This window comes from Chiloscyllium punctatum, chromosome 2 (genome assembly GCF_047496795.1).
Source record: "Chiloscyllium punctatum isolate Juve2018m chromosome 2, sChiPun1.3, whole genome shotgun sequence".
In the NCBI taxonomy this organism is placed as follows: domain Eukaryota; kingdom Metazoa; phylum Chordata; class Chondrichthyes; order Orectolobiformes; family Hemiscylliidae; genus Chiloscyllium; species Chiloscyllium punctatum.
In genome coordinates, this window is record NC_092740.1 from 99728035 (window position 1) to 99746130 (window position 18096).

The window sequence follows — 18096 nt, forward strand, 5'->3', positions numbered from 1 at the left end:
AGGGGAATCAGAGATATGCCATTTAAAAAAAACTTTCTCCTTTGCTTTTTGTGCCCTGATGCCCTTAACCAATCATCATAAAAATGGGAGGCAAAATGATACACTCCCACTTGCACTTCAATACTGTTCCATAGCTGCCAGCTGATGTCTCTACCACCAATTTCCTTGCTTTTCTCCCATGCTTCCACTAGCAAGAATTTTGCATCCAGTTGGACTCTTGATGCTGGACCATTTCAAGAATTGTAACTTCATCAGAATTCATGAGACACTAGCATCCATTCTTTAACACCATGCCATAGTATATTGTAGCACCAATGTACAATTGTTCACATATGATGTTAACTTGAGAGCCTGTATTATACAAATTTTAATTGAAAGTGTACTGAGATGAATTGACAATCACACAACTGGGAACATACACTCTCAATAGTTTTTTTTAATCAGTGTCAGTAAAATCAAAAAAAATTTTGTAATACATCTCAAACAACAGTTTATGAAATTATGAAATGTTGATAGATTCACAAATATTAATTTTTACTGCAGTTAAGTGTCTCAATGTACAGGTATTCAATTGGCATGATAAAGGAAATACTGCAATTTGTATCACTAACAAAAGATATTTCTCTGTTCTGCAAATAAAAAGGCACCGTAAAAGAAAAGGAGTTAAAAGTGGAGGGAAGCACATGGTTGACATGGTACTGCAAGATTGTCTCTCCAAAATCTACACTTCACCACAAACCACATGTCTCTACTTCCAGTTACCGAAATAACAGCTTTCCAGAATTTTATATTGCACAACTACATTTTCAAATGCTTTAAGTATTTTTATGAGAAATGATCCTTTTTATTTGTATACAGACATCTGTAAATAGCAATTCATAATACAGTAACTTGTAAATAAATTTGTGATGGTATTCTTGATGAGATGATGTGGTTCAAGAAAAGGTTTTAATTAAATTTATGGCAGGCTTAACTAACACTGAACAGCTGAGAATAAAAGGCAATGATGCAAGGCAGCTGGAAGTACAATGCACATGCAACCTGTTTAAAGGCATTAAACAGAAAAGTCTTGGCAAATGTTTTACACATCTTCAAATACAATAATAAAATTTAAACACAAACAAAACTGTGGTTTCTAAAGTTTTCTAACACTTCTCTATGTCATAAATTACTTGGCAATTTGATGGATTTTGGCAAGTGATGACAGTTTGTAATCCTCAAGAAATTTGTTGTAATGAACAAGGACAAGTGAAGAGCTATGGCTCACTTGATACATTGACAAATATTTCTTTCTTAATCTTTGCTTTAGTTTTAAATTGACATTCCTAGAAATATTATCAATCTGCAGCTGTCATGCAGAAGATTCTTCTCTCATTATCTTAAGTGCATATTGAGAACAGTACTGCAAATACTAGATCAGAATTTAAGTATTAAATAAAAATTCAATAAGCATGATTTCCAGAAGTTTTTAAATTAACAGTATGACTTAGTGAAACATTTTATGTTTAACTAAAATACAGATTAGTTGAGGTTCATCAAATATGATGTGCGATACTCTCATGGCAATAAATCAGGTTTATGCTCAATATTATTGGATAATTCATTCATTTAAATGGAGTAAAGAAAGTTTATGTTCAGAGATAGGAGAAACAAGTTGCCTACATCCCCATGCATACCATGTGGGTTTGTATGGTGCCCCCTGGTGTTGCTTTTGAGGGTATCAAATATTTGCATTGGCTAAATTCAAAATTTTCAATTTTACCTAATAATGTTTAGCACAAATAATTGTAAATTATTCTACAGTTTGGGCTTTTTTAGGGTTAAATTGTAACTAGCAGGTCTCATTAAGAAAATAGATGAAGAAAAATGAATAAAATATTGATTATTTACATTGGTTACCTTGGCAAGTACTTTGGTAGTGTAAATATGGAATTTAAAAGGTGGAATAAGTAAAACTACACTGCTACATAGAACATTGCTAATGACAATAAAGATGAACAATGTGACATTTAAAAATGCAATGGAAGCAGCCAATTGCTCCCTTTGCTTAATGTGTTATTGCCCAAACTATATCATCATCTTCCAAATGTACACTCTTTACACATAAACCTTTAAAAGAATTTTTAGGCAGAACTATCTTTGCCGAGTGTTTTTTAAACCTAAGATCATAATAATACAATCAGAAAATCTATCATAGAAGTCCAAAATAGCAATCATTTTCCATTTCTGTTGCCTATAATATCTTCTTCCCTTCACTTCCAGAAACATGCTTAATTGACAAACAAACAGAATCCAACTTCTTTTTCCCCTATTTTTTTAAAACACACTTCCACAGCAGTCCTGCATTTCAGAAGCTGCATTTGCTTCTCAAGGTCTGAATACCAACAGAAATTCTTGGCAGGTCCTCTGATGCTGTGGGCAGTTTAAGAAAAGATGGCTGGTAGCAGCTATAGAATGGTGCAAGGCTTTTTATCCTTGAAGGGATTTTCAGAGGCTGGGACTCCAACAAGCAATGGGTCATTTCTTGCATGTTGTTCACAGTAGTTCATCAAATCTACAGCCGCCTTTGATACCTGTCAAGGTTGAAGAGTCGTCAGTGACATTGATTATCCATGGCAATGATGTAAGAGAGGACAGAAAAACATGGATTTTTTTTTGCATATTCTGCAGCTTTAACCTTGAACTTACTGCAGTAAAAACATAAACATGGTATGTGTTGAAATGGCAGAATTATTACTTCCTTCAAAAAATACTTTCTCTCCAAATTATGTCTGGTTCACTCCTTCATTAGTCCCTAAGATTGAAAGTGAAATTAAAATCCTCAAACAGACTTGAATTATTGATATATATTAGTTGACTACTGAAAAACGTCTAATTTTCTTATGCTGCATCAGCAATATAGATCTGATAAGTAATGTGAGATTGACCTGTAAGTTTTTATCTTCGATACTGACTAAGCCTCAAATGACTGTGGAGGATCACAAAAAGAACATTTTAGAACATACACAGAAAACAAGAATGTGTAATTTCTCTTTGGCCTAGGAAGGATGCTGAGCAATGTTAATCAAATTCTTTTGTTGGTCTGTCTAAGTGTCTTTTAAAATGACAGAAAAAGAAATATGTCGAAGTTTGTTAACATTTGTATGATAACATCATTCAATTATTTAGCATGATTAAACAGGAGTCCAAATCTCATAGTTGCTTTCGAGGTAGGTGGAGCTGCATTATAAATTTATTTTCCCAAGAAATAATCCTACTAGTCTGAAAAACAACTCTGTCACTACACACTGCTTTTTTTCCTTTAGTTATTTTTGCATTTATGCCAACACTGTTTCTTTAATTCCATTGGCTTTCATATGACTAAAAGGAAAGAGTGCTGCATGTTCACAGAGAGATGGGTCAGAGAGTGGGTGAGGGGAGCAAAGAATCCAAGGCTGACACAGAAGGTGCTGGTGAAATTCAGCAGGTCTGGCAGCATCTTTGGAGAGAGAAAAAAAGTTAATTTTTCAAGTCTGGCATGGCTCTTCTGAATTTCAGTTAATTCTGTATCTCTCTCTAAGTTGCTGCCTGACCTGCTGAGTTTCTCCAGCATTCTGCTTGTTTCAGATTTCCATTGTATTTTGCTTTTATTAAAACAAATGAAGGTGCTTGATGTCACATCAATATTCCATGATAAAGAGACCAAGTGAATGTCAGAACTCTTTGTGGTAAGATGTCACAAAGGTTATTATCGAAAAAAAATTATAACGCTAGCATACTGGAAGACTGGGTAGAAAATTAACTGGCTAAGATAGTCGGTAAAAGTGTTTTTCTTCTGGTTGGCAAGATGCAATGAGTGATGTGCTGCAGGGATAAATCATGGGATCTCAACTGTTTGCAACTTATATCAATGACTTGAATGATGGGACGCAAGGCATAGCTATGAAATTTGCTTATGTCTCTTTATTGCTACCTTTGCTTCTGGAGCCATGACTCACCTTCTCTCAGCCTAGTATAAATACCCCCCTAATTCTCCCTTTTTGTTAAGCTTTGACAAAGGATCAGTTAGACTTGAAACATCAGCTCTTTTCTCTCCTTACAGATGCTGTCAGACTTTGAGATTTTCCAGCATTTTCTCTTTTGGTTTCAGATTCCAGCATCTGCAGTAATTTGCTTTAACCCAGTGTTTAACCCACTGCCACCTCTCTTCCAGGAATGCCTACCCTGAAGAAGTCTGCTCTTCTCTCCAACAGGATTTTCGTTTGTCTCTCTCCCCCTGTCCACCTTCACTGCTTTCCCTTTCTCTCTCAGTGTTAGACCAAGGTATTTACTAAGACTTGCTTCCACAGCCATATTTCCTTCCTCAGTGACTGCTTCACCTCTGACTTACTCCACGTGGATTTCAACTCAAATTCCATCCTGCATGCAGCCTTCGGGATTACAGGTACTTGCACGATATACAACATTTTTCCAACTGCTATTCTCGCCGCATCCTAAAAGCAACACTCATGGCCATGTGTCGCCACATGACAGCACTCGACACCTCTCTCCAGCAGCACCGACTTCCTCTCTCTCAAAGCTGTCCTGGTCCACAGTTTCATTTCATCCTTTGTATTATTCCACGCCTTAACTCCAAACTTTTCCTGTTTCTTTCAGATGTTAAGGAACGTAAGCTTCAACTTCTCATCCACACCCCTGCCCACCCTCCACCTTCCAACTGTCCCAATCCCTCGAACCCCATCTATTGCCGTGTGTTCACCATACCCTCTGACCTTCCCTTCTCTGAGGCTGAGCATACTGTTCTCCGCAAAGGACTCAGCTTTGTACCCTTACGCCCCCACCTCAATGAATTCCGGGCTCGACATGATGTCCATTGCCTTCGCCTTCGTGCTTACTTCTTTGCGCAAGAGTCCTCCTCCCGCTCCACAGATCCTTTCACATCCTTCCAACATTCCACCTCTAATTGGACACCCCCGCCAGGACAATTTCCTGCCCCCAATCTTTTCATTGACAATGGGCAACGGGACATTGGCCGCCTTAATTTCTCTGCCCCTCTTACCCATTCCAACATCTCGCCATCCGAACCTTCTGCCTTCGCTCCCTTAGGTCCAACCCCAACCTTGACATCAAACCTGCTGACAAAAGGGGTGCTGTTGTCATCTGGCGCACTGACCTCTACCTCGCAGAGGCTAAGCGCCAACTCTCAGATTCCTCCTCCTACCTCCCCCTGGAGCATGACCACACCACTGAGCATCAAGCCATTGTCTCCAACACCGTGACTGACCTATTTCCTCTGGATGCCTCCCCTCCACAGCTTCCAACCTCATTGTCTTCCAACCCTGGACAGCTCGTTTCTACCTACTCCCCAAAATCCACAAGAAGGACTGTCCCAGTAGGCCCATTGTGTCAGCATGCTCCTGCCCCACTGAACTTATTTCCTCTTACCTTGACTCCATCCTTATTCCTCTGGTTCACTCCCTCCCCACCTACATCTGGGATTCCTCTGATGCCCTGCGATACATTGACAGCTTTCAATTCGCAGGCCCTAACCACCTTCTATTCACCATGGATGTGCAATCTCTTTACACCTCCATCCCACACCAAGGCTTGAAAGGTCTTCACTTTTTTCTCGAAAAGAGGCCCAAACAATCTCTATCCACCACCACTCTTCTCTGCCTGGCTGAACTTGTTCTCTCTCTCAACAAATTCTCCTTCAACTCTTCCCATTTTCTCCAAATCAAAGGTGTAGCAATGGGTACCCACATGGGTCCTAGCTATGCCAGCCTTTTCATGGGGTATGTGGAACATTTCTTGCTCCAGGCCTACCCGGGTCTCCTCCCACAACTGCTTTAATCGGTACATTGATGACTATTTCGGTGTGGCTTCATGCCCTCGTCCTGATCTGGAAAAATTCATAAACTTCGCTTCCAGTTTCCATCCCTCCATCACCTTCACCTGGTCCATCTCCGACACTTGCCTTCCTTTTCTTGACCTTTCTGTCTCCATTTCCGGCAATAGTTTATCCACTAATATCCATTACAAGTCCACTGACTCCCACAGCTATCTGGACTACAGCTCTTCTCACCCTCCGTCCTGTAAGGACTCTATCCCTTTCTCTCAGCTCCTTCGCCTCCGCCGCATTTGTTCCAATGAGGCCACTTTCCAAAGTGCTGCTCTTAGTGTGTGCTCCTTCTTCTCCAACCGTGGCTTCCTACCTACAGTTGTTGACAGGGCTCTCAACAGCGTGTGGTCCATCTCCCGCGCCACGACCATCACCCCCTCCTTCCCCTCCCAGAACAAGGATAGGGTCCCTCTTGTTCTCACCTTTCACCCCACCAGCCTTCACATGCAAAGAATAATCCTCCGCCATTTTCGCCAACTCCAACACGACGCCACCACTAAACACATTTTCCCTTTCCTCCCCCTGTCTGCATTCCGCAGAGATTGTTCCCTCCGGGACAACCTAGTCCACTCCTCCATCACATCTAACACCTCTCCCATCACACACAGCACCTTCCCATGCAATCGCAGAAGGTGCAACACCTGCCCCTTTACCTCTTCCATGCTCACCATCCAAGGCCCCAAACAGTCATTTCAGATTAAGCAGTGTTTCACTTGTACTTTTTTCAATTTGGTCTATTGTATTTGTTGCTCCCAATGTGATCTGCTCTATATCGGAGAGACAAAACGCCGACTGGGTGGTTGCTTTGCTGAGCACCTTCGATCTGTACGCAATCAGGTCCCGGACATTCCCATGGCTTGCCACTCCAACACACAATCCTGCTCCCATGCCCACATGTCTGTCCTTGGCCTGCTGCAATGTTCCAGTGAAGCTCAACGCAAACTGGAGGAACAGCATCTCATCTTCCAACTAGGCACGTTACAGCCTGCCGGTCTCAACACTGAATTCAACAACTTCAGATGATTATCCCATCGCGACCCCTCTGTTTTCATTCTGCTCCGTAATTTTATTTCATTTGTTTTATTTATCTTTTTTAAATATATTTTTTCACTGTTCTGTACCTCCTATTTCTTGATTGTCTCTTTCTCTTGCTCCACACTCTCTTATCACCTTTTTCCTCTCCTCTTCCTCCTTTGCTACCCTTCTCCCTGTTTTCCATTTTGCCTCTGCTTCACACTTCCCCCACATATTTTGTCACATAGTCCTGGCTTCAGCCTTCGTCATTCTCAGCTCTTAATCTCCCTAAAATCTCTCTATGCACTGTCATTATCACCTCTTCACTGCTACCTTTGCTTCTGGACTCACCTTCTCTCAGCCTAGTATAAATACCTCCCTATTTCTCCCTTTTTTTAAAGCTTTGACAAAAGGTCAGTTAGACTCGAAATGTCAGCTCTTTTCTCTCCTTACAGATGCTGCCAGATCAGCTGAGATTTTCCAGCATTTTCTTTTTTGGTTTCAGATTCCAGCATCCACTGTAATTTGCTTTTATTTTGCTTATGTCACAAATAGGAAAGTAACTTGTGAAGAGGATATAAGGAGCTTACAAAAGGATATAGATCATTGGACAAAGGTCTGGTAAATGAAGTATAATGTTGCACAATGTGAATCTGTTCCTTTTGGTAGGAAGAATAAAAACAGATGCATTTTATCTAAATTGCAGGGCTCTAAGATGCAGAGAGACCTGGGTGTAGTAGTGCATGAATTGCAAAAGGCTAATATGCAAGTACAGCAAGTAATTTGGAAAGCTGATAGAATGTAATTGTTTATTGTGAGGGGAATTGAATTCAAAAGTAAAGTGATTATGTTTCAGCTATATAGGGCATTGATGAGACCACATCGGGATTACTATGTACGATATTGGTCACGTTATTTAATGAAGGATATAAGTGTACTGGAAGCAGTTCAGAGAAGGTTTACTATATAATACCTGTAATGGTGGATTGTCTTACGAAGAAAGAGTGGACATACCAGGCTTTTGCCTGCTGGGGTTTAGAAGCATAAGAGGTCACATGATTCAAATAGATAAATTGTTGAGGGGTCTTAACAGTGTAGATGTGGAGAAGATGTTACTCTCATGGAAGAATCTAGAATTAGGGATCTACTTAAAACAGACAGGCCAATAATTTTCTCACAAGGTGGTGAATGGCAAAAATCACAAATAGAATCAGAATCCATGCAGTGCAAAAAGGTGCATCAGTAGTTTGGTTGAGAGCTTAGGCTGTTATAAGAAGGGGTCAATAGCGGAGATAGGGCAGAAGGGTCAGTGTTGCGGAGACAGCATTGCTCAGTAAGGATCTCAACCTAGAAATCTAATTAGTTTAAATTACAGCATTGATCTAAATTGATGTTAATTGTGCAAGTCATGGAATTTGGCCTTTTTAAAAAGATACTTAAATCCATTGATATTGGACAGAATCGAGGTGAAAATGCTGGAGAAACGCTGAACTGACAACATCTGTGGAGAAATAGCCATAATATTTCGAGTCTCTTATGGCTGTTCTTGTGTTCTGAAAAACAGTCATATTAGACTCAATAAAAAACTATTCCTACCTTTGCAGATATTGCCAGACATGCAGAGTTTCTCCAGCATTTTCTGTCTTTTCAGATTTCTAACCTCTAATGTTTTGTATTTACCTAAGGCTTTAACAGTTATGAGTAAACTTGTGGGTTTTGTATCAGTACAAGGAGATGTCTTGTGTATAGCATGGAAATGACAATTCAAAGAAGGATTCAATGTTTTAAGAGTTTGCCTATTGTTGACATGCATATGGAACTGTTCCATATCTAATTATGCAAAATTCCCAGTGGAGGCTCACTGGTTTGCTTCCTGTCCTATGAGGAGAGATCATAACAATAAGAATATATTCCCTGGCATTTAGAAGAATGGGAGGTGGAATTGAAGCATCAATTTGAAGGGGTTGTAAGGTTAGATGTACTGAGCATGTTTCCCCAAGCTGGGAAATCTGGAACCAACAGTCATGGTTTCACAACCTGTCATTTTGGGCCAAGATGAGAAATTTATTCCCTCAAAACATCTATGTATCTTTGTCCCACTCCACTTAAGACATAAAGGAGAGTTTTTTTTCTGAGGGTAGTCAATCTGAAATTCTTTACCACAGAGGGCTTAAAGGCTGAGTCATTAAGTATATTCAAGACAGGTTTTAGACCAATAAAGGCAAAGATTATACAGGAAAAGGCAGGAGCGTGGAGTTGGTTCAGCTATAATCTCATTGAGGAGCGGAGCAAACTTATCTTGAATGACCTCCTTCTGCTCCTTTGTCTTGGGTCTTAATGGAATTCTCTGCCCCAGAGACCCATGGATGCTCAGTTATTGGGGATGCTTAACAGACAGTGACCTGTCCTTGGATATAGAAGGATGTGGAAATCAGGTGAGAAGGTGGAGTTCAAGTAGGAAGATGTGGTCTAGAAGTGGGGAATGACATATTCCTATTTCTTAAATTATGTCTTTGGTTAAAGTGGCAGATGGAGTTTAAATGCAAGGTGCTGCATTTTGGGAAAGCAAATCTTAGCAGGACTTATACATGTAATGGTAAAGTCCTAGGGAGCATTGCTGAACAAAGAAACCTTGGAGTGCAGGTGCATAGCTCCTTGAAAGTGGAGTCCTAGGTAGATAGGAAAGTGAAGAAGGCATTTGGTATGCTTTTCTTTATTGGTCAGAGTATTGAGTACAGGAGTTGGGAGGTCATGTTGAGGCTGTACAGGACATTGGTCAGGCCACTGTTGGAATACTGGGTGCAATTCTGGTCTCCTTCCTATTGGAAAGATGTTGTGAAACTTGGAAGGGTTCAGAAAAGATTTACAAGGATGTTGCCAGGGTTGAAGGATTTGAGCTATAGGAAGAGGTTGAACAGGCTAGGGCTGTTTTCCCTGGAGCATCGGAGGCTGAGGGGTGACCTTATAGAGGTTTATAAAATCATGAGGGGCATGGATAGGATAAATAGACAAAGTCTCTTTCCTGGGGCAGGGGAGTCCATAACTAGAGGGCTTAGGTTTAGGGTGAGAGGGGAAAGATATAAATGAGACCTAAGGGGCAAGTTTTTTACGCAGAAGGTGGTGCGTGTATGGAATGAGCTGCCAGAGGAAGTGGTAGTACAATTGCAACATTTAAAAGGTATCTGGATAGGTAAATGAATGGGAAGGGTTTGGAGGGATACGGGCCGGATGCTGGCAGGTGGGACTAGATTGGGTTGAGATATCTAGTCAGCACGGACAAGTTGGACTGAAGGGTCTGTTTCTGTGCTGTACATCTTATGACTCTAAGTCTGCACCAATTCTCTGAAGAGCATCCCACCCATACCCTACCCCTCTATCCCTACCCCTATAACCCTGCATTTACCATGACTAATCCACTTAATATGCATATCTCTGGACACTACAGACAATTTAGCATGGCCAATTTACCTAACCTGCATATCTTTTGACTGTGGGAGTAAACAAGAGTTCCCAGTGGAAACTCCACATGCAGACACAGAGAGAACACACAAATTCCATATAGACTGTCACCTAAGCCTGGAATTGAACCCAATATGTGAGGCAGCAGTGCTACCACTGAGCCATCTTGCCATCCAACTGTGATGAATACTCTCCACTTGCTCCAAAAACACTCAAGAAGCTTGACACCACCAAGATGAAGTAGCCCTATTGAATAACACCCCATTCAATATCTTCAGCATTCATTCCCTCCATCACTGATTCACAGTAGCAACATTGTGTACCATCTACAGGATGCACTGCAGCAAATTTCCAAGTCCATGATCTATATCACCTAGAAGGACAGGGTAGCAGATGCATGGGAAAATTACCACCTTGAAGTTCTGCTCCAAGCTACAAACTGTCCTGATTTGGAAATATACCACCATTCCTTCACCATTTGACCCTGTTGAGGCAAAATCACAGAGCTCCTTGCCCACAGTACTGTAGGTGTACTTACACTTACATGGACTACAGCAACTTAAGAAAGGGTAATTAGGAAAGTGAAACAAATGCTGTCCTGGCTACTAACTCTCACTTCCCAAGAATAAGTTTCAAAATTAAAAATTATCAACATTTTAAAAATAAAAATGTTGACATACTCTAGTACAGTGGGGCAAGCACTGGGGGAGGGCTGTAATGCCACAGTTGTTTCCTTTTTAATGATATACAAAATGAAGGCCTCATCTGCCTGTTTGGGTGAATGTAAAGTAACCCACAGCATTAATTTGAAGATCCTCATCCTGGTCAATATTTATTTCTCAATCAACACTATAAAAAAAAATCTACTATGGTCTTTATCACAGTACTGTTGGTGGGAGTTTCCTGTATGCTAACTGACTGATGTGATTACTATATTATAACAGTGAGTATTTCAAATATACTTGACTGGATATAAAGTGCTTTGAAATGTTTAGTGGTTGTGAAAAGTCTTGTAAAAATTAAATATTTTTTTCTCTCCTGCATATGCAATGTATTCTGCAAGGAAGTTATCATGTTTCGGAAAGATGTAGATTACTGTAGAAGAGAAAGTATAGCTGTATATGTTCAGGACAATTTGGCAACTAACAAGCTTGGAAAAGATTAGAAATTAGAAAATGGAACTCTTCTGGGCTGAGGAATATTTAAAGGTGTTATTAATCACTTCGAATCAGCAGATTGGTTGATTTATTCAGATGAAGGTACAGAAATCCACAGATTTTGCAGCCAACTGAAACTTAGCTATGTCTTTTTAGGTTCTACATTTTGAAAATAGCCCATATATACTCCAGAAATTGGATCTCAATGCATTAGTGTACAAAATAATCTACTTTTCCCATGGAATTAACTGCACTGCACAGCCTCCAATTTTTTGAGGATTGTTCTTGTGAGTGGAAGCTTATACTTCTGTTGCAGTGCTGATGTACCCTCACCTTTTGAAATTTTCGTCAACAAAGACAACACATAACATGCTCACAAGAATAACTTAGCTGGAGTTTTCCTTGAGCTTGTTCCTAGGTTGTTCAGTGTTCAAATGTTGGCAGTGAGGCATAGTGCTGGTAGCATATTGGAATTCACCATCATTGGTGGGTCAAGAATGTCATATCGCAGTAGTTTGAAAATGTTGTTGGCATTGCCAGTTTGGAAAGGATAACAGATCATGCTGGTTTGGTCCTGGTGCTTGGTTTCTTTAATTGGTCTCAACTACTCTTGGATATGGAGGTGCTGCCAATACCAGTGAGATGCAGATGGTGTAGTAATGAAGATAAAGTCAATCAAAACCTTTGATCCCTTCTTTGGAATGTGCATTATGTTTTACTGAGGTTCTTTCTGTCTCATATGGGATGATTGGAATTTTCAATTCTTGCAGTTATACTAAAAAAAATCCAGGACCTGGCAGCACAACTACTAATGTTTCATTCTGACAATAGACAGTTAGTTTACTCTTTATATCTGCTGTTGCCCAATGTTTACAATGTTTAAATCGCATCATAGAGTTTGAGCTTGCTACGTTCTATTGAGTATAAAGGTGAAGATTTGGGCAGAGAAATAAAAATCAATGCAAGAGTTGGAAGAACAGTCATGGACAGGTGCAGGGTTTGCCTCGACAATAAGTGGAAGCCACAGGTCACATGGCAGCACTGACTTACACGACAGGGTGTCATTTTTGCCTGTGCAGTAATTGGAAAAGGACTGAACTTCTGCAGAGTTTGTGGAAATTAGAATGAAGATGAAAATGTGTTAGTACAAATAACTGACTGCGCAGACTATTCAACACTAGGCATAGCGACTATGTATTCATAATGAATTGGTATGGCATCAATAGGTATACAATACCGTGTCCATCTGTAGACATGTATACAGTGCTCTGCCCCTCTTTTTTAATTCTGTTTTTATTTATAAATATATTTATGGCAAAAGGTTTGTTTGACTGACAGTCAGAAGCATCCTATTGGGTAAAGGAGCACCAGTTCACATTATAACTGGTGTTGCGAGGTGTTGTCATCATTCCTGATGAACGGCTTTTGCCCGAAACGTCGATTTCAAAGCTCCTTGGATGCTGCCTGAACTGCTGTGTTCTCCCAGCACCACTAATCCAGATTCTGGTTTCCAGCATCTGCAGTCATTGTTTTTATCACCATGAGGGTGATTGTGACATATGATGGTAAAAGCGTGAGACCCAATTGTTAGAAGCAGATAGGGCTCTAAAGTTGGTAACCTTAGGTTAAGGGAGCATTAAATTACCATAAAAATGTTTCAAAACATTAGTCAAATATCCTTATTGCCTTCCTTCCGGACTTAATCATATAGAACACAGAAAATCAAATGGTAAACATAATACCATAGAAACAAGAAGTGGAGGTAGACAATTCATGCCTGCTCTGCCATTTAGAATCATTCAGTCTTACAGCATGGAAAGAGGCTTTTCAGCCCATCATGTCTGTGCCAGTATCAAGTACCTATCCAGTTCAATTTCCTAGTATTTGGTCCCCATGTGCTTTGGTGTTTCAAGTGATCATCAAAATAGTTCTTAAATGTTGTGATGGTTCCTACCTCTACCACCCTTTCAGGCAGCAATTTCCAGAAACCCGCTACTTTAAATCCCCTCTGAACCATCTGCCTTAAATCTATGCCCCCTGGTTATTTCTCTCTACTAAGGGGAAACGGTTCTTCCTAAATATCCTGGCAATTAGGTGGCCCCTTAGCTCTTACTGGTCTAAGGAAAACAAACATCCTAACTGGTTCTGGCGAAGCTATGCTGGACCTGAGATGTTAACTCTGTTTTTCTCTCTCGTCAGATGCTGCCCAACCTGTTGTGTTTCTTCAGCACACTGTGTTTTTGTTTCAGATTTCTAGCATCCACAGTTCTTTGTGCTTATTTATGAGCCTATCTAGTCTATTTTCATATTTTCACACAAAATTCTAATGATATCTCCTCTGCACCCTCTCTAGTGCAATCATATTCTTCCTATAGGTTTGATTAGAACTACACACAGTATACCAACTGAAGCCTAACTAACGTTTTGTACAGCTCCATCATAATCTCCATGCATTTGCTTTCAATGTCTTAATTAATAAACGCAAGTATACCATATGCCTTCTTGAACACCTTATCTACCTTTCCTGTGCCTTCAAGGACTTATGGACATGAACATCAAGATCCCTCAATTTGTCACTGTTATCCCCATTTGACCAGCTCATCTGTATTGCCCTGTAATCTAGGTCCTTGCTATTTACCACATCACCAAACTTCCTGTCATCCAGGTACTTACTGATCAAATCACATACATTCATGTTCAAATTACAAACTTGCATGACAAACTGTAAGGGACCCAGCAACAAAGCCTGTGTTGTGCTACTGGATGCAGACTTCCAATCACAAGAACAACCTTTGGACCATTCCCTTCTGCTTCCTGCCATGAAGCCAATTTTAGGTCAAATTTGCCAAATTGCTGTGGATCCCACAGACTCCTGCATGTTTGACCAGTCTCCCACGTGAGATCTTGTCAGCTTTACTGAAGTTGATGTGGACAACACAATTGTACTAGCTCGATCTACACACCTATTCACCTCTTCTAAAAATTCAATTGAATTTGTTAGATATGATCTCCCCTTTACAAAGCCGTACTTATGATCCTTGATTAGTCTTGCCTCTTCAGGTTGACACTAATTCTTTTCTTCAGATTTTTTTTGTCCAGTGGGTTCCCTATTACTGATGCTAGATTCACTGGCCTATAGAACCCTTGTTTATCCCTATCACCCTTTGAAGAATGGTTTACATAATGTAAAAATTTTATAAGATCACAGTCAATATTATTGTAACCTTAAATCCACATTCCCACATTTCTAGAAATTTCTGCAACGTGTACAATGCACTCAGTAAAAAGAAAATTACCTTTCAAGCTTCTGACAGAATCTGACTAAAATCATGATGCATATCACCATCAACGAAGGTTTATTTAACCACACAAACCAGCTGGTGACATCCATGTTCTGTTGCTCAAATACCATTGTTGACGTGCATGCAGACTTGCATCAAAGCGACATTTCCTGAACATTTTGACCTATCATTAGCCAGGTTGCATGGCAAAGGTTATATTCAAACACAGCACAACAGCAACTGGCACACTCAAACATGGATTAGCAGGTATCTAAAAAAAAACCTCTCATTTCCGACATTTGGCAATACAATAGCAACAAAAAGTAATAAAGAAACTCAGCAGGTCTGGCAGCTTTCTGCACAGAGAGGGAGAGGGAGAGAGAGAGAGAGAGAGAGAGAGAGAGGGGAGAACAGAGTTGATGTTTCAAGTCCATAAGACCATAAATCCAATGATTCTTTCTGAGGAGTAAACTGTTTCTAAAAGTTCGGTAAAAACAATGACTGCAGATGCTGGAAACCAGATTCTGGATTAGTGGTGCTGGAAGAGCACAGCAGTTCAGGCAGCATCCAAGTGGCTTTTCTAAAAGTTGTCATTGGACTTGAAATGTTAACTGTGTTTCTCTTTCCACAGATGTTGTCAGGCCTATTGAGTTTTCCCAGCACTTTCTGTTTTTAGTTCAGATTTTGAGCATTTGTATTGTTTTGCTTTCACTTCTCAATGACCATCTATTAACCGAAGATCATAATGGTTCAAAATTAATTATATAATAACCAAACAACAATTAAACAGAAAGATATAAATCTTCTTTGGAATTCAGCATATTAGTACGGAAAATGAAATATTGAAAAGTATAATTCTACAAGTATTCTATTGTCTTTACAACATTGTTTTATTTTTAATCAAACTATCTGGAAAAGTTATTACACACCTCTGGAGCTGATGAAACTTAAACCCAGTCCTCCTACCTCAGAAGTAGGGTCACTACTACAGTGCCATAAGATTCCCATTAGAGTACTGGATATGTTGAATTAACATTGAGATTGCTACAACTGTAGCCATGCCAAAAAGGCCTCTGCTCCACCAATTTTTTTTGTCATTTATTGCTTCTCATTTTCCAGCCTATCATATACCTTCCTTTTTGTTTCTTTATCCAGTCTTACCTCTGAAAAAGCTAATACATTTTAACCTCCGCATTTCTGATAAAAAAAGTCACAATCTGAAATGTTAATTGCCCCTCTCATTACAAATGGTGCCAGCCTATCTCCTTAAATATAGAAACGACAACCGAAACCTTTCTAGCTTCTGCTAAGGCAAATGTGCAAAGGCAAATTAAATATAAGATTTGGAAAATTCAGATTCTCAATGTTGAGGAAAAAGGAGTCTGATATCCAAGGTTTTCATTGCTAGATGACAGTCTTGCTAGTGAGCAGCAAGAAGCCTACTTGCATGTATTTACATCTTATTATTATCTAATCTCGCCTCATTTATATATAGGCTGCTATTTTACCAGACTGTAAAGAGAAAATAAACACAATGCAATAATGCCTATCTGTTTCGGTACTTGGAGGCTCAAGGATGCTGCTTGTTTCTCCGAGCCTCCTTCTTGTCCAATATTTTCCAAGCTGGGTCTAGATGTGATGCTCTTCAGACGTTTACTGCAGACTCAATGGGTTGAATGGCCTCTTTCTGCACTGTAGGAATGCTATGATTCGAATATGAAATATTTCAGGGAACATTCCATGGGCAGTAACTGCCTGTATCCTTTATCACTACATCATCAATGCATATCTGAGTCGAATTGAAAGGATTGAGGTCAGTAAGGAGGAAGTGTTTTAAATTCTAGCAGGTGTGAAATTAGATAAGACTCCTGGGCCAGATGGGATTTATCTGAGGATTCTCTGGGAATCTAGGGGGGGGGGAAATGGTGGAGATTTAGTACCAGAGGACTGGAGGATTGCAAAGGTTAAGCACTTGCTCAAGAAGGGGCAGTCCAGATGACCCACGTACGTAATTATAGACCAATGAGCATTACTTCTGTTGTAGGAAAAATTTTGGAAAGGATTATAAGAGATAGGATTTATTATCATCTAGCAAACAACAATTTGATTGGAGATAGTCAATATGGCTTCATCAAGGGGCAGGTTGTGTCTCACAAACCTCACTGAGTTTTTTGAGAAGGTGACCAAGCATTGGATGAGGGTAAGGCAGTTGACATGGTGTACATGGACTTCATTAAAGCCTTTGATAAGGTTCTGCATGGTAGGCTACTGGAGAAAATACGGAGGCATGGGATTGAGGGTGATTTAGCAGTTTGGATTAGAAACTGCCTTTCTGTAAGAAGGCAACGAGTGGTGGTTGATGGCAAATATTGAGGCCTGGAGTCTGGTTACTAGTGGTGTGCCACAAGGATCTATTTTGGGACCATTGCTGAGTGTCATTTTTATAAATGACTTGGACGGAGGCATAAGTTTGCAGCTTTAAAGTTGGTGGAATGGTGGACAGTGTGGAAGAATGTTGCAGGCTGCAGAGGTACTTGGATAAACTACAGAATTGGGCTGAGAGGTGGCAAGTGGAGTTGAATGCAGATAAATGTGAGGTGATTCACTTTGGGAAAAATAACAGGAAGGCAATTACTGGGTCAATGGAAAGACTCTTTGTAGCGTGAATGTGTAGAGAGATCTTGGTGTCCATGTACGTATAACCCCGAAAGTTGCCACCCAGGTTTAAGTGCTGTTAAGAAGGGATACGGTGTGTTAGGTTTAACGGGTAGAGTGATTGAGTTTCGGAGCCATGATGTCATGCTGCAATTGTTTTTCGTTTTCAGTGTGGCCGCACTTGGAATATTGTGTACAGTTCTGGTCGTCCAGAAGGATGGATGTGGAAGGATGTGGAAGCCTTGGAAAAGGTGCAGGGGACATTTACCAGGATGTTGCCTGGTCTAGAGCGAAGATCTTATGAGGAAAGGCTGAGGGACTTGGATCTGTTCTCATTGGAGAGAAGAAGGCAAAGAGGGGATTTAATATCGACATACAAGATGATCAGAGGATTAGCTAGGGTGTACATGAAAGTCTTTTCCCTAGGATGCTGATGTCGTCTTGTACGAGGGGGCACAGCTTCAAATTGAGGGGTGATCGATTTAAGAGAGATGTCAGAGGCAGGTTCTTTACTCAGCGAATGGTAAGGGCATGGAATACTGTGCCTGCCAATGTAGTTAACTGTGCCGCATTAGGGACGCTTAAACAGTCCTTGGATAAGCATATGGATGATGGGATAGTGTAGGGAGATGGGCTTAGATCAGTTCAG

The 18096-nt window shown here is 40.2% G+C and overlaps 1 protein-coding gene across 19 annotated transcripts in view; it reads right to left on the reverse strand.

Moving 5' to 3' along the window:
• Positions 1–416: 416 nt before the first annotated feature.
• The window catches only part of LOC140487080 (guanine nucleotide-binding protein G(I)/G(S)/G(O) subunit gamma-7), a 323926-nt gene continuing 306246 nt past the window's right edge, over positions 417–18096 (reverse strand). For all 19 annotated transcript variants that reach the window (XR_011962712.1, XM_072586533.1, XM_072586542.1 and 16 more), the window contains one exon: positions 417–2573. Coding sequence is in view for 15 of the 19 variants with exons in the window: in XM_072586699.1 (XP_072442800.1) it covers positions 2448–2573 (126 nt within the window). In the remaining 4 variants the exon portion in view is untranslated. The remainder of the gene's footprint in view (positions 2574–18096) is intronic.